Here is a 24,123-nt window from a genome sequence, read left to right as displayed (position 1 = left end):
CAACAGGGTGGAGACTAACCCTGGAGAGTATCCCTGGCGACTCAGTAGCGCCCTCTCAAATTCCAGGCTGCTAGATGTAAGCCCTTCACTTGAGAGTGGACCACTGGTCCCTGGGAAAGCAGGTCTGGAATCTCCGGTAATATCCATGGATCTGTCACTGACACGAGTCTCAGAAGGGAGAACCAAGGTCTCCTCGGCCAAAACGGAGCTATAAGAATTATTCTCGCTCGATCCTCCCTGATTTTCCTGACCACTACTGGGATCATTGTTATCGGGGGAAATGCATAGGCCAGGATGAACTTCCAGGGTATTTGTAGGGCATCTACTGCGAAGGGGTTTTCCCTTGGATTCAGTGAGCAGAACTTCCTGACCTTCCTGTTGTGTGCGGTAGCGAACAAGTCTATTTCTGGTTTGCCCCAGGCCTGAGCTATTTGTTGGAAGACTTGGGGGTTTAGGGACAATTCCCCTTGTCTTAGGTGCCTGCGACTCAGGAAGTCTACCTGTGTATTTTCTACCCCCTTTATATGCAGTGCTGTGATGGATAACAGATGTTGTTCTGCCAGCTGGAAAAGTAGATCCGATATTTGCATGAGGCCCCGAGATCTCGTCCCCCCTGGTGATTGGTGTAGGCTACTACTGCCTGATTGTCCGTCATGACCCGGGTGTGGCGGCCCCGAAGCAAGGGAAGGAAAGGTTTTACGGCTTTTTCTACTGCCAATAGTTCTTTTACATTTGAACCCTGATCTTTTTCTAGCGAGGACCAGGTCCCCTGTATTGAGTGGGTTCTTAGGTGTGCTACCCATCCTGTGGCACTCGCGTCGGTTGTAATGATGTCCTCGACTGGTTTTTGCCACGGAACACTGGCTGTTAGATTCTTTTCTACAGTCCACCAGAGCAGGGAATCTCTTACAGCCACGGAGAGATATAGTTTGCCCTCTAAATGCCCTTTTAATTGTTTCTGTGCTGACAGAACTTCCCACTGTAATTGTCTTAAGTGGTACTGCGCCCACGCTACCGTGGGTATGCATGATGTCAACGAGCCTAAAAGGGACATTGTGTTCCTCAGTGTCATAGCTGGTCTTTGTATTGCTGTGCGAGCTAGGCCCCTTATCTTGGTCACTTTGTTCTCTGGTAGGAGGCAGCGTTGTCGCTCGGAGTCCAATATCAACCCTAGGAAGGATTGCTCTTTTTGCACTAGTCCCAAGACTTCCGTCTCCAGGGCCAGCTGTTGCTCTTGGGCTTTCCTTCGGGGTGTCATTATAAAGGTATGCCTGGGAGGACGGATGAATTTTATTCTTAAACCGTCCTTTATTATGTTTAGGACCCATGTACTGGGGGAGATATTTGCCCAGGCGGAAAGGAAGAAAGAAAGCCTTCCCCCTACCTCCGGCCCGATGTCATTGGGGAGATTTTTTGGAGGAAGTGGAGGGCCCTTTAAACATATAGCCCGATCCTCTCCTTTCTTTAAAGTCCCAGTTTTTCCTATTTCCCGGGGGACGACCCCTGTTAAATCTCCTCCTCCGAAAGGGCTGCTTTTTAGGTTCTCCCGGAAATCGAGGAAAGCTTTTCTTCCTATCCCCCGCATGTTCCAAAATTTCTTCTAGTTTTTTTCCGACGAGGAATTGGTCATCACATGGAATGAAACATAACCTATGTTTTGATCGTAAATCTCCGGGACACCCTTTAAGCCACAGGGCTCGTCTTGCCGCATTTGACAGGCTTGCTGCTCTAGCTGTCAATCTTGCGGAATCTGCAGAGGAATCCGCTAGGAAAGCCGCTGCTCCGTGTACCAGTGTCAGATTAGACAGAATTTCATCCCTAGGAACTCTATCCTTGATCTGGTTTTCTATTTGTTGTAGCCAGACCATGAGGGCACGAGCGGTACAGGTACAAGCTATCGCTGGTTTTAATCCACCTGCCGAAGCTTCCCAGATATGCTTTAGGAAACAGTCTGCTTTTTTATCAAGCGGGTCTTTCAACATGCCAGAGTCCTCTAATGGTAGAGATACCTTTATTGAAGATTTGGCTATGGCCCCATCAATTTTTGGAACTTTTTCCCAGGTCTCAGAATCCTTTAGCTCAAATGGGTATCTTCTTTTTGATGTAGAAGGTAAGCCCCCTGACCTCTCAGGTTTTTTCCATTCCCTGTCAATTAGGGCCTTTATCTTATCATTTACAGGGAACGTACGTTTTTTTCCTTTCCTCCAGTCCTCCAAACATCACATCCTCCAATGATTTAGGAGTATTTTCCTCTTTAAGGCCCATTGTAGCCCTGATAGCTTTGACCAGCTTTTCCACGTCCTCTGTAGGGAAACATGGACGGCCGCCTATATCGCTGTCCGAGGAGGATTCTGAGGACTGAGTAGAGGAAGAGGAGGTGGAGGGGGACAAGGATCTTTCCCGACATTTCTGCCCTGGTGAGGCCTCTGAATCAGAATCCCTTCTACGGCTTCTTTTATCCTTCTTTTTAAGGGCTGCCTTTAGGGAACCTGTCACCTCCTCTTGTATTATGGCCTTAAGGCTAGTCACCAAATCAGGGGTTTCCTCCTGTATAGTTTTATTTATACAGTCAGCGCAGAGGTCTTTCTGCCACTGATCTGCCAGTGGGTGTTTGCATAGGCCGCATTCCCTATTCTTGGTTTTGCTGCTAGCCTTCCTCGACCCCTAGTGATCAAACAGAGAAAATGGAACCCTGTTACCATAAGGATGACATTCACGTAGATCACTCACCACCGCTGTCAATCAGGGGTACCGATCTCGGAGGCTCCTCAGATGCACTCGTGACGTTTCTTCTGGACGTCTCAGAGTCATGCCGGTCGCGTTTACGACAGCCGCTCCCACCACTCGAGCGGCTGCTCCTGGTATGCTGGCGGCTCGGCCTGGCATCTGGCGAGAGCTCTTGCTGCTGTCACTGCTGCTGACGCTGCTCATCTTGCCCCACTTCCATTGTGAAGCCTTGGGCATGAGTGCGCCTTCTGTGGTCATCCCCCGTATGTAAGGGGGATCCACTGCACTCTCCACGTCCTCCGGTTACCCCCACAGCCCCTCCCCCCCTGCCATGCCGCCGGGATGGATCTTCTTTTGCCGGCCGGCGTTTTTTCCTATGGGCGCCGCCATCTTGGACATCGGCGCCACCTCCCGACGTCACGCCCCTTCCCAGCATGCCCTGCGTGCGACGTCAGAGGGGCGCGACCCGGAAGCGGCCGCTCCCTGACGCTGCTGTGCTGCTCCTGGATGCGGCAGAGGGGAGAGGGTGGCGCCGCAGTCACAGCAGAGCCCCAGGACCCCAGACCGTGCTGCTTCTGCGCCCGCTCGGACGCTGAGCCCCCGGGGGACCCGTGGACGGCGCTTCCCCCTCCCGACGCACAGCGCCCAGGACCCTGCCTTTTCTTCCACGCCGGCACGAGAGAGGGGCAGGTACGTGTTCTTCAGTACACGGGTCCTTGTCAGGACAGGAAACCCAACTGAAGCGAGGAAGAGGTACCGCCCCTTTTATCTTCAGTAGGGTTCCTGTCCTGACTGGGCGGATCCCCCTCTCATGTGTGCAGTCATGGGAGAAGGGAAAAAAGTGGAATAAACACAAAAAAGACAAAATATAATTAAAAATGGCATCGCTGAAAACGTTATCTTGTCCGGCAAAAAACAAGTCCATGTTACTGGTAGCACAACGGCTCTGGAAAAGCACTATGGCTCCTTAATCCTCCAAAAGAAATCCAGCAAATTCTACACTCCCAAATTCAAATGCTCCTCTCTCTTCTGAGCCTAACAGAGTGACTAAACCACGTTTATTGTCCACATGTTTGGCATTTTTGTAGCGATGAGAGTTCGCTTAATGTGCAGTTGCCTGCCTTCTGAAGCATGAGCTACAACATACTGGGTACTACAATGGCAGATTTGCAATTTTCACTCGACAACATCTATTGCTGCTTGTTTCTTTAAAACACGGAGTCAAAATAGTCACTACATCTGTAGATAAATCCCCAGTGGCTTATTTTCCAAAATGGGTCCCTTGAGAGGGGATTCTGCTCTTCTGACACATACGGTAAGTGTCTCTGTATATGGAATGCACAAACTATTCTAGGAAAATCTGCACTCAAGGAGGCAAATAGCTCTCCGCCCCTCCCTAGTCGCGCCGTGTGGTTAAGCAGTACAGTACAGCCACATATGGGGTATTGCCACAGTAAGATGAAATTGTGTGACAAATTATGGTGCCATTATTCCCTTTGAAAATGTAAAATCTGGGGCTAAAATAATTTGTGTGTTAAAAATGTAGTTTTTATTCTTCATTGTCCAATGGTATGTGACACAAATGTAGCGTCAATATGATCACTGCACGCCTACACCTCTCAATAGTTTGTAAAATAGGGTCACTTATGGGGGGGGGGGGGGGGTTTGGTTCTGCTGTTTTGAAACCCCAAGGGCTCTTTCAGTGGGTCACAAACCATAACAGTAAAATCTGCACTAAATTATGTCGCTCCATCCCGTCTGAGCTTTCCACTGTCCCTGAAAAGTATTTCTCGATTACATGTAGGTTATAGGCACACTCAGGAGAAATTACACAACAAACCGTGAGATCCATTTCTTCCTATTAGCCCATATAAAAATTAAAAACTTGGGGCATAAACATCATTTTAGTGGTAAAAGTGTAATTATTCTGCCCAATGGCATACACCAGCATTTCTGAAATAAACAAACCTGGCTGAGATCAGACAACCAGTATCTGATATATGCTGACTGATGCGAGGGCAGCGTGTATCAGCTGTCGGGTTTCCCTTTAAGCTTGTGGAAAAATCATCTCACTTGACCAACAAGCATTTTTGTTGATCACTGGGGGGATTTCTGTCTTGTGTAAAACAGGCCAATAATCTGAAAATGAGCATGCCTGGGAATTCTCATTCCTGATTATTAACCTGAATAAATGGGCCTTCTCCGAAGGTTTTCTGCCATAGGCTCAAGTAGCAATGAAAGAACAAACTATTTGCCATCCTAAAGTTCGCCGTTGCTCATCTCTGTTTGGATGTCAGCGGCTCTTACATTTACACTGGCTGCAGTGGTAAAGGCAAACTATCTGACATATCAGAACTGGAGGAGGAGATCTCTAACACCGAGGTGAAAGAGGCAATTAAGAAATATTTGACAAAGGTAAATAGATGGGTTTATACTGTGCAATATCAGTAGTAAAATAATATTACTCTTTAGTCAACCATTATAGCAGCAAGATTCTGCAGAGTTTCCACAGCTTAATCACAAAGAGAAGTTTTTTCAGTCCTGGGTAGAGAGGCCAGGAACACAGTCTGAGTCTGATGTCCAAGGTTCAATCCAGTGGAGGAAAATGCATATCGTTGAGTATATAGGAATTTCCAGGTAACAACCCTAGAAAATTCTGCACTGGGTGTTATCACAATAGGAAGGACATTTCTCATATACCAAGGTCCAGCTGCACAGGTCAATGTGAGGTTGTCTGCACCATTTCCTACCAATGGGACTAGACAGAGGTACGAGAGGTCTCTCCTCCGAGACATTTTATCCATAACAGATACAGCCCTGGGGAGATGGACATACTTAATCCACAGTATGGCAGGACTGTTTGCAAGGAAGATGCTATGAGCATGCGCAATAGATCCTGCATTATGTGCATTACTGTATAAAGCGATTGTTAATTACGCCCGGGTGGTATCTGATTTCTAAGAGTAAGACAAACTTGGGAAAGTAGGTCCCACTGGACTAGTCCAAAAATGTTAGCACTCAGTGACCAGCACAATCGGAGCTCATTATTTAACCATAGAAACCTTTGTATAGCACATAATGGACTGTACTGGAATACAGCGAGACACATATGCAACCTTGTCACATTATTGGGACAGTGCCGGACGGTGATTGAACCAACAGTTGGTTCCCTTTAAAGAGGATAGATTTTTTTGCCATCGACTTTCTATTCAAATGGTCCATAAAAGTACCTAGGGGTAAAGCTTGCCCTTGAGACAGTCTTCACTGTCCACTACTTTTGTGCACTTGAAGACTCCTTAACAACACTTGCTGTACAAGAACGGGGGTGCACAATAGATGTATGGAATGGCCTAAGAACCGGAGCCCGTTCCATCCACTTCCAGGACCCTTATAATGCAGGTAGCGATCTAAAAAGTGTAGCAGCTCCAATAGGGCAAGCGCTCTCTATGCACATTTAACCTGTTAGATGCTGTGGTGACAGCATTTAAGTAGCTGAAGACAGCGAGGCCTCCCTTCCAAGACCCATTTTGCCCCTTCAAGCAACTGCGCGATCCCGAATGTGTGGTTACAGCAGCTGGCAGCCTACTGAAGGACTACGAGTCTGCCAAGTTTATATCCAAATACTAACTTATTTGGTATTACCACATACATATCTTTATTAAATTAATGATAATTTCTTATTTACTTTACACTTTTATATGGCCTTTAAAAAGGTACCTGGGTGGTCAAAAAGGGAAAGCTTTTGCTTTAATTTTATTCCCACTGCTCTCCTGAGTTTTACGTTTTTGTTTTTCTAAAACTACCATACATTCCCAGAGATAGGGACAATTTGAGTTTGTGTGAATTGTTATGGTTTTTACCAAGGGAGCATGTCTTACAGATAATAGTGCAGAGCAGCCTAAATTGTGACAGGTCCCGTGTAATTTTCAGGGCAATGTACATACAAAAAAAAAAAGGGTTTATAGTACCAAATCATTTATCTGTAAATAGCAAGATAAGGACACATGGCTAAGTGACAGTCAGCTAGAATGGGAGCGAGGACCCGGCCCAGTTGAGGAGAGGGGATAAGAAAACCGTAGATGAGAGAAAAAGCTGCTGATATGGCAATGCAGAGACAATAGAATTATTGATGGTTGCAGGCAATCTTGAAGAGGTGAGTTTTTAAGTTATGACTCGTGTGAGGAGGAAACGAGGAGAAGCAAGAAGGTGGTCTTGTGAGCAGGGCCGATTCTAGACAAAGTGGGGCCCTGGATAAAAGTTTAACGTGAGGCCCCAAATGCTAACATTTTGCACCATCACACAAACATTTTGGTTGTATTTACATTCACCGATTTCAGGCTGCAAAACAAGCAATCGACAATACTGATGTCTTGACGCTTGTTTCCTGGCCTCTTTACACCAGCTGAGGAAGAATACAGAATGATCACTAATAGATCAATCTGTCCCCATACAGTATCCTGCTATCAGCAGCATATCTGCAGCTTTCACCTGGCGATGTGCAGCTTAGAACAATGATTTTTGTTCCGCTACAAAGAATCCAATCACTCAATGAATAGGCAGCATTTTGCTCGTTTAGTATAATGCACCCCATAGACCTACATATAGGATAATACACTCCCCATAGTACTCCATATAGTATAATACACTCCCCATAGTCCGCCATATAGTATAATACACTTTCCATAGTCCTTAGTGTAGTAGAATGCATCCCACAGTCCTCCATTTAGGTATAATTAACTCCCCATAGTCCTCAAAACAGTACAATGCATCCCCCAGTCCTCCATATTGTAGTACATACAGTATAATACACAGCTTGTAGTCCTTGATAGACTATAAGGCAGCCCCCATAGAGTATAATGCAGCCCCTATAGGGTACAACGCAGCCCTATAAAAGTACATAGAACATAATGCAGCCCCATAGTCTTATGGCCACCATGTACTCACGGATTTAAAAAATAAATAAATACATGTTCACCTCTCCTTGATCCTCTGCCGCTCCATTCTTGTGCAGCCCATAAGCTCAGCAGCTCCACTGCTGGACATAGCATGGTGCACTATGTAGTTATGACATCACGCCGCCTGAGTCAGAAGCAAAGGGGGAATGATGGGAAGGGGGGCATCACCTGATGCGCTCGCCTCCATGATTCATTTCAACTGTATCGGCATCTATGACGACGATATAGTTGAATGCGCAATGCAAGGAGTGCTACCGTGATGACACATCGAACAAAACATACATGTCAGATTTACCGCAATATAGTCAACTAGCTGAAGAGCCCGGCGCTGCCCGGGCATAGTAACTAACTGTGGTTAGTTATAGCAAATTATAATTATCCTCCATCCCATAGTCCTGTGCCCATATACCCATCATACATATCCACAATCCCATAGGCCCGTGCCCATATACCCATCATACATATTCTCCATCCCATACCCATATACCCATCATACATATTCGCCATCCCATAGTTGAGTGCCCATATACCCATCACACATCCTTCATCTCATAGTCCCATGCCCATATACCCATCATACATATCCACCATCCCATAGGCCCGTGCCCATATACCCATCATACATATCCTCCATCCCATAGTCCCATGCCCATATGCATATCCTCCATCCCATAGTCCTGTGCCCATATACCCGTCATACATATCCTCCATCCCATAGTCCAGTGCCCATATACCCATCACACATCCTCCATCCTATAGTCCCGTGCCCATATACATATCCTCCATCCCATAGTCCCGTGCCCATATACCCACACATCTTCCATCCCATAGTCGAGTGCCCATATACCCATCACACATATCCTCCATCCCATAGTCCCGTGCCCGTATACTCGTCATACATATCCACCATCCCATAGTCCAGTGACCATATACCAATCACACATCCTCCGTTCCATAGTCAACCATTATGACATCATAATGAGCAGCGGGGCTTGCAACCTATGACATCAGCGTCGCCATGGCAACCAGTGACCTTATAATGAGGGGCGTGGCTTGATACGCACACACTGTTTCCCCAGTATGCATTATGACATCATGAGGGGCGGGCTTGACGCCCACACACTTTTTCCCCAGTATGTAGATAGGGGCAAAATTGTTTAGTGAATTGGAACGCGCGGGGTTAAAATTTCGCCTCACAACATAGCTTAGGACGCTCTCGGGGTCCAGACGTGCAACTGTGCCAAATTTTGTGGCTGTAGCTGCGACGGTGCGGATGCCTATCCCGGGCATACACACACACATACATACACACTTTCAGCTTTATATATTAGATATACACTGCTCAAAATAATAAAGGGAACACTTAAATAACAATGTAATACCAAGTCAAATCACACTTCTGTGAAATCAACCTGTCCAGTTATGATGCAACATTGATTGTGACTCAATTTCTTCTGCTGCTGTGCAACCGGAACAGACAAAAGCTAGAAATTATATTCAATTAGCAAGGAAACGCCTATAAAGGAGTGGTTCTGCAAGTGATGACCACAGACTATTTCTCTGTTATCATTCTTTCTGGCTGTTTTGGTCACATTTGCATTTTGTCATTGCTCCTACCCCTAGAGGTACAGTAGCATGAGGGGGTGTCTACAACCCATAGAAGTTGCTCAGGCAGTGCATCTCATCCAGGATGGCACATCAGTGCGAACTGTGGTTAGAAAGGTAGCTGTGACTGTCAGTACTGTGTCTACAGCATGGAGCAGGTACCAGGAGACAGGCCAGAACATCAGGAGATTTGGAGGGGGCTATACGAGGGCAACATCTCAGCAGCAGGACCACTACCTCCTCCTTTGTGCAAGGAGGAACAGGAAGAGCAGTGTCAGAGCCCTGCAAAATGACGTCCAGTAGTCCACTAACATTCATGTGTCTGCTCAAACTGCCAGGAACAGATTCAACGAGGGTGGTACGAGGGCCTGACATCCACAAATGAGTCCAATACAGTGTAGGGCGATTTGGTGTTCTCTGGCAAATGCCAAATTGGCAGAGTCGACATTGGAACCTTGTGCTCTTCATAGATGAAAGCAAGGTTCACACTTAGCACATATGACAGAAGTGACAGTCTGGAGACGTAGTGGAGAATGTCCTGCTGCCTGCAACATCCTCCAGCATGACCGGTTTGGCAGTGGGTCAGTAATGGTGTGGGGAGGCATTTCTTTTGAGGGCCCCAAAAGCCTCCATGTGCTAGGCAGAGGTACCCTGACTGCCATTAGGTATTGGGATGATATCCTCAGACAGATTACAAGACCATATGCAGGCGCACTGGGCCTAGAGTTCCTTCTGATGCATGACAATGCTACACCTCATGTGACTGAAGTGTGTCAGGAGTTCCTGCATGATGAAGGCATTGATGCTATGGACTGGTCTGCCCGTTCCCCAGACCTGAATCCAATTGAACACATCTGGGACATCATGTCTCGTTTCATCCATCAAAGACACATTGCACAGACTGCCCTGGAGTTGACTGATGCTTTAATCCAGGTCTGTGAGGAGATCCCTCAGAACCATGCCCAGGCTTGTAGGGAGGCACGTGGAGGCCGCAAACTACTGAGCTTCATTTCCTTGTTTTGAGGCACTTCCACTGAAGTTGGATCAGCTTGTAATTTGATATTCCACTTTGATTTTGAGTAACAGTCCAAATCCAGACCTCCATGGGACATTAAAAATGATCAATGTAAATCAAAATTATGTTTCATTGTTCTCAACGCATTCCACTATGTAATGAATAGATTTGCAACTGGAATATTTCAGTCAGTTATATCTAGTATATACTATTTTAGTGTTCCCTTTATTTTTTTTTTTTGCCAAATTATGCCAAAACTTTTTTTTTTTTAAAAATATAAATTAATTTTGCTAGTCATGTTGCTAGAATGAAAATAAAGAAATTATGACTCTTGGAAACCTAAAAGGAAAGACAAAAGAAAAAAAAAAACAACTGCATCTTCAAGAGGTAACACAAGAATATCCTTCCAAAAATTCTATACCTGTGCTCCAAACGCTTCATATGGCTCTGTCTAGATCTACCAGATGTTACTCTACACCACAAAACTTCACTTGCATACGAAACACTTAATATCATGTGATTTCGAAGCAGTGATTTTTCCCCAACTGTGGTCCCAACTCCACCTATCTCAGTTTGACACAAGAGTATGCTGTGGACATCGGATACATGCATTGTCAGGCCACCATGAAGTATGCATTACTGATGTAGTTACAATATGATTTATGGTACACACCCACTGCACGGTCATCCACGGACGGGCTGTCAATCCAGCGCTGAGCCTGCTCTACTTTCCCCTCCATGTTTACTGCAGGTTTCACTGGACGGCTGTTGCCTACAGCACGATTCACTTTAGTTTGTAGGTTCTGCAGTGAAGTTGCAATTTGCTTAGCCAGGGCACGAGCTTCAGGGGGGTCACCTTTTCCCCTAGTTAAAAAAGAAAGCAAATATAATTAGTGTCCATAGCTATGCATTTGCAGCTCACCATCTTTTTCCCTTATCTTAGACACACACTTATTTGGGACAATTTGGCATGTATTTGCTATTAGGGATAAAACACAGTTACATTATTAAGTCCTGCTACTTGGTTACTGATGCATACTGTTTCCGGAGGTCAGATAACTTTGCAGTAAGAGCTGCAATCTCTCCCAAGGAGCGCAGGATGTCCTCTCGGTCTTTGGGATCCTCACATAGCTCCGCAATCTTCTTAGCTTCAGCTAGAATGGCTCGAATGTTCTCTTCACCTTCTGGACCACCATTAGGATCTGCAAGCCAGCTCTGTGCAATGCCAATAAATGGATTATAGTACAGACTAAAAGGCATATTTTTATAATAAACCTCCATTAAAAGAAAATCTATCAAGGACGCCTTGATACACATAAGGGTATGCTTCCACGTGGCGTAATTCATGGATTTGCTGCGGATTGAACACTGCATACAGCCGCAGCGTCCAGATGTTACAGCATAGTGGAGGGGATTTTATGAAATCCCGTCTCCACTATGCATGCAGGGATGCGGGTGACACACCCAAAATTACAGACATGCAGCGCGTCTTTTTAAACCGCAGCATGTCTATTTATCTTGCAGAGACTCTCAGTCTCCGCAAGATAAATAACCCATTCTATGCATATGATGCGTTAATTCCGCATGTGTTCAATCACCATGCATAGAAAGGTGGGAGGTGCTTTGGGAGGAGAGGGGTTTCCGCAGCGTCCAAATCGCCGGCAATACGCTGCGTGGAAACCTACCCTTAGATAGTTTGCCAACTCCCGCATGTAGATGCACACTCGTGTAGGTATACTTGTGCTCTGTATGAACAGAGGGAATTAAACTCCTCCGGGGACGCTTCTCTCATGGGAACATTGGAACTCAGGCAGATGAAAATCCTCTGTCTAGACAACCTCAGAAATTACAACAACATGTGTGCCATCTGAAGGAAATCAACTGGTGGATATGTGGACAGAAATGCCATTAATCATGAAGATCAATTATCCTGAGAATTGTAGTTCTGCCATGTTCTAACCTACATGAACCAATTGTAACATCTATACATGGATTATAGAATTAGGTTTTCCATACCATCTAGTACATCCAAGGTAAATAAGTCAAAAAGTGTCAATCAAAGCAATGATTGAAGGGAATTCTCAGTTCTATTAATGAGACTTTCCCAGTTATAATATGAAGTAAAAAAGTAATCTTTAACCCCTTCCCGACTGGGCGAATTTTCCATTTTTATTTTTTTTTATTTTTTTTTTGCACTTTCAGTTTTTCATTTGCTTTTTCCAAAAACCATAACCTTTTTTTTTATTATTTTTCCATTCCCAAGGTGGGTGTGATCCAAAAAAGTGACACCACAGGTGCAAAGCTACGGGCTCATAGAGTGGCCAAAAACTGACGCATTTCAAAGGAGACGCAGTTCATCAGGGAGTTCACTGCTCGCCTTGCGGGTCAGTGGCGTTGCTTATGGCCGAGCGCGCCTATTCTCTATACCTCGGCAAACACGTGAACGGGAGGACTCTCCCACAACAAATCACCCACTGCAGCTGCACCTTGTACGCAGAATTTGGACGGAAGCTGCAACTGGTCTGACGCAGTACGGTGATTCAACTATACCATTTACCTATATCAAGCATTTATACTTGCGTATACCCATTTGCAGGTACTACACACAACCAGTAATTGGTGTGAGACGCTTGGTCGTTCTACTTTCACTTATTAGGTCTACTTGAGTCTGTCAACGAACAGCAATCACATTAGAGTTATAAGGGATTTCTCTACAGCGCCATTTTTTACACTGATTTTGGCAGGACTATATTTCTGGATGTATAGCTTTCACTTGTAGGGCTTGTGCCCTACAAGTGAATTGTATCATGGGGGCTTGCAGTTATTTCCGCATATATTTGTTTTGGGGAAAAAGAGGTTTCACATTTTTTTTTTATTTCTAAAAACAATTTTTTTAATTGTATTTTTTAGTTGATATCACTTATACTACCATATATACTGCAAACCCACAGTATTTCTGTATATAAAAAAGTAAATAAATCACTGCCTACTATGAACACTAGACTACAAGTCTTCACACCAGTACTGTAAAGGTAGGTACATGGGTCAGAGATCTCTAACCACCATATAGTAACCAACTGGGACCTCGTGATAACTTTGTTGTTTTTTCTTTTAGGTGGTGGGGGGAGAGAACAAATCTTAAGCTTTTTCACTGATCTTAAATGCCACTGTCAGAATGATACAATCCAAAGCCAGTCGGATCCAGCACAAATGAGCAAACTATTTTTTCATAAAATTCACAACAAGATATTCTACATACTAGAAGATGCTACTGGGTGATGCATTAAGCAACCCACTTCTTGCTGCTATTAAAGGGAAAGTGCCGTGTTTTTTCATAATTTAATGTAAAAAAGAAAATAGTATAAAAAGAGATTGTCCCCTAAGCTTGACTCAGTGGTGTGTATGTTTTTTTTTTTTTTACTGTATTAATGGAGCCACTGGGGGCTGCCATCTTACCTTTCTGGCTCCTGAACGACACTTTCTATAATCATTTACGGCAGTCCCTGGGTCATAAGACACAAGAGTCGGCTGCTGACCCCATCTCTTTCATTTCAGCAGCATCAGCTATGAACTGGGCACGCCTCTGTGGGCAGCTCAATTCACAGCTGTAGGTGTGGCCAGGCGCCATTTTATTAGAGCCCAGTGCTTTCCTTTTAGCTCAATTTACACTCTATTGCAAGCCCTGGATGCTGTACTGTTCCAGCATAACAGGGCTTAGATGTTCACTCTGCCCCCACATATATTATGTCTTTTACCTGTTTATTACATACCAGCTGCAGGAGAGGACACAGGACGAGCACCTGGAGACCAAGCTGCTCTTTCCAAAACACCCGACCAGCTGCAGCCCCTGCTCTTGCAAAACATAGGAGGAGCTGCTCCCTGCTCTTTCAAAACACTTGGCCATCTGCTGGACATCTAATCCTATCCTGTGTGATACTGACTGCTGAGCCCTGTATCTAATCCTCTCCTGTGTGATACTGACTTCTGAGCCGTGTATCTAATCCTCTCCTGTGTGATACTGACTGCTGAGCCATGTATCTAATCCTCTCCTGTGGGATACTGACTGCTGAGCTGTGTATCTAATCCTATTCTGTGTGATACTGTGTGCTGAGCCATGTATCTAATCCTCTCCTGCGTGATACTGACTGCTGAGCCGTGTATCTAATCCAATACTGTGTGATACTGTCCGCTGAGCTGTGCATCTAATCCTATCCTGTGTGATACTGACTGTGGAGCCGTGTATCTAATCCTCTCCTGTGTGATACTGTCTGCTGAGCCGTGTATCTTATCCTATCCTATGTGATACTGACTGGAGAGCAGTGTATCTAATCCTCTGTGTGATACTGACTGCTGAGCCGTGTATCTAATCCTCTCCTGTGTGATACTGTCTGCTGAGCCGTGTATCTAATCCTATCCTGTGTGATACTGACTGCTAAGCCGTGTATCTAATCCTATCCTGTTTGATACAGTCTTTTTATTTTCTGTGTCATATTCTAGAAACTTGGAGTACACCGGATCAGTTGGTGAAGCCTCACCTGAGCAGCATCAATCCTTTTTCCAATCGCCTGCTTGGAGTTGGTTAGGGCTTCCAGCTTACGGGCAGCGTTCTCTACTTTAGCTGTAAGGAGATCTAATCCTTGAGATACTTGCTGTGCTTTCTGCATGGCAGCAGGGGTAGCTCCCTGCCCTCTATAAAAAAGATGAAACATTAACAGCAGATTTCCTATTGCAGAGTGACTATCTGCACACCATGCCTTTTAGACGCCGGTGGACATGCATCGTTTTTGGAGCATAAGATGCTTCAGGAAATCCCTGCAGTGTTTTTCCTGAAGCATCTTTCACATCTTTTGTGTTTTGCCGCTGTTTTGTTTTATTTTCATATACAAGATAATGGCTGAAGAGCGGACCAGTCACTTCTTTTAGCCTGTACACAGCTTTTGAAGCCTGAAGGGGTTAAAAAATGTGACAAAAAACTAAACGTGCACATAAAGTCGTTCTAATATTTAAGTGCACATGTTCATTCTTTTTGACTTTTTTTTTTAAAGCACTTTCTCAGGTGAGTTCCAGGCAACACTGAAAAAGACGTTGTGTGTACTTACCCTGAATGCTATCTATGTGTTTTCAACTCTGCAAGCTTATATCTGGTAACCAGCTTTTCCAATCTCTGCTCTGAATCCACTCCTGTGTCTCCATTCAATGTCAGCAAGCAGTTAATCCTGAATGCTATCTATGTGTTTTCAACTCTGCAAGCTTATATCTGGTATATAGTTTTTTTCAACTTACTCTGCTTGTCCCCTTATGTTGTGAGGTCAAGAAACTTTTCAAAGTGCTTTATGATCCATGTAGTGCTGGACATGTGTTTATTTGACCACAACATTTTATTGGGTCCTGGTGTCTCAATTTAGTGTGATTGATTAACGAGCAGAGAGAGCCACAAAAAAAACAACAAAAAAAAAAAAACTTAGCCTTAACCTCCTATATATTCAGACCTAGCTAGGGGGAGCATTTATGCAGGGGTGGCATTTATGCACATGTAATCTAAGTACATGTATCAAAGTACTTCTGGCAGTTATAACATGGCAGTTAGACAGGTAAGACATTTATATACATCTACTCTCTGTACATTTGGAGTACAACAAATATATACCATATGCATTTGTGTAATTTTTATCCTGGCCGCTGCATTCACACACATCCACCGCCCTGGCATTAACTCTCCACACTCCATCCATATTGGCCCCTCGCTTCTTTCCTCTCCTATGTATAGCACTCATGCTCTTTTCACATTGTTAAATTGCACAGATCCAGCCAGTCCCACCATTCAACACCAGAGACGCTCTCACAAATCACTTAACCATCTGCTCACTCTTTCTATCCTCCTTCTCCTAGCTGCAGGAGACATTGCTCCCAACCCTGGTCCCCCATGTTATAGAAAGTCAAACCCCCCCACTGCTACACTCAGAAACCCCTCTAATCTTATTAATATTCCCTGCATGCCATCTGTCTCTCTTAATTGTGCACTTTGGAATTCTCGCTCAGTGTGTAACAAACTCTCCTTCATTCATGACTTTTTCCTTTCTAATTCTTTTAACCTCCTGGCTCTTACTGAAACCTGGATCCAGCAGTCAGATACTACCGCTGCTGCTGCTCTTTCATACGGGGGCTACACTTCTCTCATACCCCAAGATCAGACAATAGAGCTGGTGGAGGCGTTGGTCTGCTCCTATCACCAAAATGTACCTTTCAGGTTATCCCTCAAGTACCCTCACTTGTCTTCCCTTCTTTTGAGGTCCATGCCGTCAGACTCTACACCCCCTTCTCCATGCGAGTGGCGGTGGTGTATCGTCCTCCCGGCCCCTCCCATCAGTTCCTGGATCATTTTGCCACTTGGCTTCCACATTTTCTCTCCTGTGACATCCCTACCCTCATCATGGGAGATTTCAACATCCCCATTGCTCTTCCCCTCTCCCCATCTGCTACTCACCTTTTATCTCTAACCTCCTCATTTGGCCTTTCGCAGCTTACTAATTCTCCAACGCATGAAGACGGAAACTCACTCGACTTGGTCTTCTCTCGGCTTTGTGCAGTGGATGATTTTGCAAACTCCCCTCTCCCGCTCTGACCACAATCTTCTTTCATTCTCTATAAAGAACTGCCAGGCTGCTCAGGTCACCCCCACTGTCCAGACTTATAGAAACATACAGGCCATTAACACCCAGAAACTTCTGAAGAACTTGCAGTCTTCATTGGCCCCTATCTCCTCCCTCTCATGTCCTGATTCTGCATTGAAGCATTACAATGAAACACTTCAAAGTGCCCTGGATGAATTTGCACCCCCTATAAATAGAACACCACAACGCAGACGGCGACAACCCTGGCACACGGTGCAAACACGTTTCCTGCAGCGGTGCTCCAGGTGTGCCGAACGTCTGTGGAGAAAATCCAATCTACACGAAGATTTCATCCATTTTAAGTTTATGCTTAGAACATACAACACTGCCCTTCACCTCTCCAAAGAAACCTATTTCAACACCCTCATCATCTCACTGTCCAATAACCCGAAACGTCTCTTTGACACTTTTCATTCTCTACTCAATCCAAGAGTACAGGCCCCAACCACGGAGCTCCGAGCTGACGATCTGGCCAATTACTTCAAGAAAAAATTGACCAGATCCGACAGGAAATTATCTCCAAATCCCCTCATACCATGCACTGTCCTCCCTCCCCCACTGCATCTAACTCACTCTCTGATTTTGAACCAGTCACAGAAGAAGAAGTAAGCAGGCTCCTTGCATCTTCTCGCCCAACTACTTGCACCAGTGACCCATTTCCGTCACATCTCCTCCAGTCCCTTTCCCCTGCTGTCACCCCTCACCTAACTAAAATATTTAACCTCTCTCTCTCTTCTGGTATTTTTCCCTCCTCATTTAAGCATGCCATCATACATCCACTACTTAAAAAACCATCCCTCGACCAAAACTGTGCCGCTAACTATAGACCTGTCTCTAATCTTCCCTTCATCTCTAAACTCCTGGAACGCCTGGTCCACTCCCGTCTTATCCGCTATCTCTCAGAAAACTCTGTTCTCGACCCTCTCCAATCCGGTTTCCGCTCTTTACACTCCACTGAAACTGCCCTCACTAAAGTCTCTAATGATCTGCTAACAGCTAAATCAAATGGTCATTACTCCATGCTAATTCTCTTGGATCTCTCTGCAGCATTCGACACTGTGGATCATCAGCTCCTCCTCACTATGCTCCATTCCATTGGCCTCAAGGACACCGTTCTCTCCTGGTTCTCCTCCTATCTCTCTGACCGCTCCTTTACTGTTTCTATTGCCGGTTCCTCCTCCTCTCACCTTCCCCTTACTGTTGGGGTTCCTCAAGGATCAGTTCTAGGCCCCCTCCTCTTCTCCTTGTACACTGCCCCTATTGGTCAAACAATCAGTAGATTTGGTTTCCAGTACCATCTCTATGCTGATGACACCCAATTATACGCTTCTTCTCCTGACATCACGCCAGCCTTTCTAGAAAACACTGGCGATTGTCTAAACGCTGTGTCTAATATCATGTCCTCACTATATCTGAAACTGAACCTGTCAAAGACTGAACTCCTTGTGTTTCCTCCCGCTACTAATGTACCTACACCCGACATTGCCATTTCCGTGTGTGGTTCCACTATTACTCCCCAGCAACATGCCTGCTGTCTTGGGGTCATACTTGATTCCGAGCTTTCCTTTGCCCCCCACATTCGATCACTGGCTCGCTCTTGTCATCTGCACCTCAAAAACATTTCTAGAATTCGACCTTTTCTTACTTTTGACTCTGCAAAAACTCTTACTGTTTCTCTTATTCATTCTCGTCTCAACTATTGTAACTCTCTTCTAATCGGTCTCCCTCTTACCAAACTCTCCCCTCTCCAATCTGTCTTGAATGCTGCAGCCAGGATCATATTCCTCACCAATCGTTACACCGATGCCTCTACCTTGTGCCAGTCATTACACTGGCTACCCATCCACTCCAGAATTCAGTATAAACTTATTACCCTCACCCACAAAGCCCTCCATGGCTCAGCACTACCCTACATCTCCTCCCTTGTTTCAGTATACCACCCTACCCGCGCCCTCCGTTCTGCTGATGACCTGAGGTTAGTATCCTCAATAGTCAGAACCTCCCACTCCCGTCTCCAAGACTTTACACGTGCCGCGCCAATTCTTTGGAATGCACTTCCCAGGTCAATACGATTAGTCCCCAATCCCCACAATTTTAAGCGTGTCCTGAAAACGCATTTATTCAGACTGGCCTATCGCCTCAACACATTAACCTAACCTATCCCTGTGTGGCAGAGCCAAAAGTTTTACCATAACCAGGTTCCCAGAATCATGTTCCCACATGCTTTATGCATCCATTAGCCCTCTGTGTCTGTACTGTTACACACTTAACATTATGGCTGGTCCATACAATCAGGGCAACTGTTACCACCCACCTTTCGTGTCTACCTCTTTCCTCATAGACTGTAAGCTTGCGAGCAGGGCCCTCACTCCTCTTGGTATTTGTTATAATCTACTGTATGTGATTATTGTTATGCTGTAATGTCTATTGTCTGTACAAATCCCCTCTGAAATGTAAAGTGCTGCGGAATATGTCGGCGCTATAAAAATAAAATTTATTATTATTATTATTATTATTACCCTAAGGGTGATGGTGTGCATCTCAACAATTAAATCCCACCTCAGGCCTAATCCATTTTTTTCAAGCCATCACTAACCAATCACGATCATCCATAATTAAAGACTGATCTACAGTCAAAAACGCATAGGACATGTATACTATATTACTGGATGAAATTAAAGGGGTCATTTGTGAAACGCACTGGAATAAAGTTCTATTTTTGACCTGGATTTTCGGCTGGAGGAGTTTTTCTATTGGATCTATGCAGTGCTGAGTCTAGCAGGAGTGGCTTACCCAGTGCCGAGGATCTCCATCATATAGCAGGGGTGAGCTGCTTGTTTTTAGTTTTACCACTACACAGATTTCCAGATCTTTAAATGGTTCTCAGCAGCATAGAGACTGGATTTCTCCCACAAGCCACATATGGAGTACATTAGTAATGCACTAAAGGCAAGCACAAGTAATTGTGAGGGTCCCATACCAAGAACAAGATTTGACCTGTGTTCACATTTTGGGCACATTTTTTAAAAAGTATGATTATTGCAAAAAAAGGGGGAGACAAAAAAGCGCAATAGGGTCTTATCCACGTTACAAAAGACAGTATATCATGAAATATGCTCACCTGGTTAGGATGAGATAAGAGCGTGTAGGTAGCGGCTGCTGCAGATCCACAGGTCTTCAGTGACCAAAGAAATGATGAATCCAAAGGGAGTTTGTAGCTATATTCCGCGCTGCCGCTTTAGACAAATTCCAGGAGAATGCTGTATGATTGCAGTGGTTTTATTCTACGCGTTTCAGGGGTCTCATGCCCCCTTCATCAGGAAATACCACAAATACATACAGGTATCACAGACATAAATAGGTTTGAAAGGATGCTGGATTTCAAAAAAATGAGTGCCAGCAAGTCAGATGGTGCAGTGTCAAAGTTCAATGACACCACATGATTAACAGTTAACCTAAGATATATTACAAAAGAATACGTATTTTAAAAGATTTTTTGATTAAACTTTCGTTTCGTTTCGTCCTTTTGGAAGTGCATTGAGCAGCAAGGTGGTGTGCTGGTAAAAGGGGAAGAAAAAAAAAAAAAAAAAAACTCTTAAATCTTCTTCCTGAGCGAGTGTGAACGAGCTGAGTGTGACCTGAGTGTAAGTGCGAACTGTGGTAAGTGTGTGACTTGAAATTCAGTGAAGAGGTATTTGGAAAACCTATAACAAATACCTGTGTGAGTTGCTGAATTGTAAGTTGCGGAGTGCTTTCTACCTGTTCAATTTTTGCGGGGCTTTGGGGGCTTGTTTAACCCCTTCCTGACATGAGACGTACTATCCCGTCCACGGTACCCGGGCCCGTATGACCGGGGACGGGATAGTACGTCTACCGCGATCAGCGGCGCCCACGTGGTGAGCGCCGCTGATCGCGGCCGGGTGTCAGCTGATTATCACAGCTGACACCCGGCACTACGTGTCAGGGGCGGTCACGGACCGCCCCCGACACGTTAACCCCTTGCACACCGCGATCAAACATGATCGCGGTGTACCGGGGGTTAAAGGGAAGCATCGGCAGGGAGGGGGCTCCCTCCGTGCTTCCCTGAGCCCCCCACGGCAGCGCAATGTGCAGCTCTGCTGCGGGGGGCTCCTTTCCTCCAGGCCCCCGAATCCAAGATGGCGACGGGGGCCTTCGGGGGCCTGGGGAAGCTGGCTTCCTCAGTGCCTGCAAAGCGCAGGCATGAGGAAGCCTTGTGCACTGCCTGTGACAGATTGCTGATCTGTCACAGTGATCTGTGATGTGACAGATCAGCGATCTGTCACAGGACAGTGATGTCCCACCTGGGACTATGTAATAAAGTAAAAAAAAAATTAAAAAAAAGTGTAAAAATAAATTTAAAAAAAATCGCCAAATAAATTAGTAAGAAAAAAAAAAAATATTCCCCAATAAATTCATTTTTTGAAAATAATAAAAAAAACAAACAATAAAAGTACACATATTAGGTATCGCCGCGTCCGTAACGACCTGCCCTATAAAACTGTCCCATTAGTTAACCCCTTTAGCGAACCCCTTAAAAAATAAAAATAAAAAACGAAGCAAAAAATAATGATTTATTATCATACCGCCAAACAAAAAGTGCAATAACGCGCGATCAAAAAGACGCATATAAATATCCATGGTACCGCTGAAAACGTCATCTTGTCCCGCAAAAAACAAGCCACCACACAGCATCAGCAGCGAAAAAATAAAAAAGTTATAACTCGCAGAATAAAGCGATGCAAAAATAATTATTTTTTATATAAAATAGTTTTCATTGCATAAAACCGACAAAAACATAAAAAAACGACCTAAATGAGGTATCGCTGTAACCGTACTGACCCGAAGAATAAAACCGCTTTATCAATTTTACCGCACGCGGAACGGTGTAAACGCACCCCCCCCAAAAGAAATTCATGAAACGCTGGTTTTTGTTCATTCTGCGTCCCAAAAATCGGAATAAAAAGCGATCAAAAAATTTCACGTGCCCGAAAATGGTACCAATAAAAACGTCAACTCGTCCCGCAAAAAATAAGACCTCACATGACTCGGTGGGTCAAAATAAGGAAAAATTATAGCTCTCAATATGTGGTGATGCAAAAACTATTTTTACAGTAAAAAGCGTCTTTTAGCGTGCGACAGCCGCCAAACATAAAAACCGCCATAAATAGTAAATCAAACCCCCCGTTATCACCCCCTTAGTTAGGGAAAAATAATAAAATAAAAAAATGTATTTATTTCCATTTTTCCATTAGGGTTAGGGCTAGGGTTAGGGCTAGGGGTGTGTTGGGGTAGGGTTAGGGCTAGGGTTAGGGCTAGGGTTAGGGCTAGGGTTAGGGCTAGGGCTAGGGTTAGGGGCGTGTTGGGGTTCGGGTTGGAGTTAGAATTGGGGGTTTCCACTGTTTGGGCACATCAGGGGCTCTCCAAATGCAACATGGCGTCTGATCTCAATTCCAGCCAATTCTGAGTTGAAAAAGTCAAATGGTGCTCCTTCCCTTCCAAGCTCTGCTATGCGCCCAAACAGTGTTTTACCCCCACATGTAGGGTAGCAGCCTACTCAGGACAAATTGCAAAACAATTTTTGGGGTCCAATTTCTCCTGTTACCCTTAGGAAAATAAAAAATTGGGGGCAAAAATATCATTTTTGTGGAAAAAAATGATTTTTTTATTTTCACATCCGAGTGTTATAAACTTCTGTGAAGCACTTGGGGGTTCAAAGTGCTCACCACACATCTAGATAAGTTCCGTGGGGGGTCTAGTGTCCAAAATGGGGTCACTTGTGGGGAGTTTCAATAGTTTAGGTACATCAGGGGCTCTCCAAACGCACATGACACCCGCAGACCATTCCATCAAAGTCTGCATTCCAAAACGTCACTGCTTCCCTTCCGAGCCCCGACGTGTGTCCATACAGTAGTTTTCTCCCACATATGGGGTGTCAGCGTACTCAGGACAAATTGGACAACAACTTTTGGGGTCCAATTTCTCCTGGTACCCTTGGGAAAATAAAAAAATGGTGACTAAAAGATCATGTTTGTGAAAAAAATACAAATTTTTTATTTTCACGCCCGGGCGTTGTAAACTTCTGTGAAGCACTGGGGGGGTCAAAGTGCTCACCACACATCTAGATAAGTTCCTTGGGGGGTCTAGTTTATAAAATGGTGTCATTTGTGGGGGGTTTCCACTGTTTAGGTACATTAGGGGCTCTCCAAAGGCAACATGACACCCGCAGACCATTCCATCAAAGTCTGCATTCCAAAACGTCACTACTTCCCTTCCGAGCCCAGACGTGTGCCCATACAGTAGTTTTCTCCCACATATGGGGTGTCAGCGTACTCAGGACAAATTGGACAACAACTTTTGGGGTCCAATTTCTCCTGGTACCCTTGGGAAAATAAAAAAAATGGTGACTAAAAGATCATGTTTGTGGAAAAAATACGAATTTTTTATTTTCACGCCCGGGCGTTGTAAACTTCTGTGACGCACTGGGGGGGTCAAAGTGCTCACCACACATCTAGATAAGTTCCTTAGGGGGTCTAGTTTCCAAAATGGTGTCATTTGTGGGGGGGTTCCACTGTTTTGGTACATCAGGAGTTTTCCAAACGCGACATGGTGTCCGATCTCAATTCCAGCCAAAAACGTCAAATGGCGCTGCTTCCCTTCCGAGCTCTGCCATGCGCCCAAATAGTGGTTTACCCCCACATGTGGGGTATCAGCGTACTCAGGACAAATTGCACAATAACTTTTAGGGTCCTGTTACCCTTGGAAAAATAAGAATTGAGGGTGAAAAGATCATTTTTGTGGAAAAAATATGATTTTTTAATTGTATGGCTTTATGTTATAAACTTCTGTGAAGCCCATGGGGGTTCAAAGTTCTCACCACACATCTAGATAAGTTCCTTAGGGGGTCTAGTTTCCAAAATGGTGTCATTTGTGGGGGGTTTCCACTGTTTTGGTACATCAGGGGTTTTCCAAACGCGACATGGTGTCCAATCTCAATTCCAGCCAAAAACGTCAAATGGCGCTGCTTCCCTTCCAAGCTCTGCCATGCGCCCAAATAGTGGTTTACCCCCACATGTGGGGTATCAGCGTACTCAGGACAAATTGCACAATAACTTTTAGGGTCCTGTTACCC

At 44.9% G+C, this 24,123-nt stretch overlaps 1 protein-coding gene across 3 annotated transcripts in view; it reads right to left on the bottom strand.

The window, feature by feature from the left end:
* Nucleotides 1–24,123, bottom strand: part of VCL (vinculin) — a 272,569-nt gene that overhangs the window by 47,177 nt on the left and 201,269 nt on the right. For all 3 annotated transcript variants that reach the window (XM_073581038.1, XM_073581039.1, XM_073581037.1), the window contains exons 9-11: nt 14,838–14,991; nt 11,342–11,517; nt 10,976–11,166 (exon numbers count right to left, since the gene is read on the bottom strand). In XM_073581038.1, coding sequence (XP_073437139.1) covers nt 10,976–11,166; nt 11,342–11,517; nt 14,838–14,991 — 521 coding nt within the window. The remainder of the gene's footprint in view (nt 1–10,975; nt 11,167–11,341; nt 11,518–14,837; nt 14,992–24,123) is intronic.

The sequence above is a fragment of the Dendrobates tinctorius genome, unplaced genomic scaffold (assembly GCF_039654945.1).
Source record: "Dendrobates tinctorius isolate UK_male_01 unplaced genomic scaffold, ASM3965494v1 ptg000068l, whole genome shotgun sequence".
Classification (NCBI taxonomy): Eukaryota; Metazoa; Chordata; class Amphibia; order Anura; family Dendrobatidae; genus Dendrobates; species Dendrobates tinctorius.
This window is presented reverse-complemented; position numbering and strand designations above follow the sequence as displayed.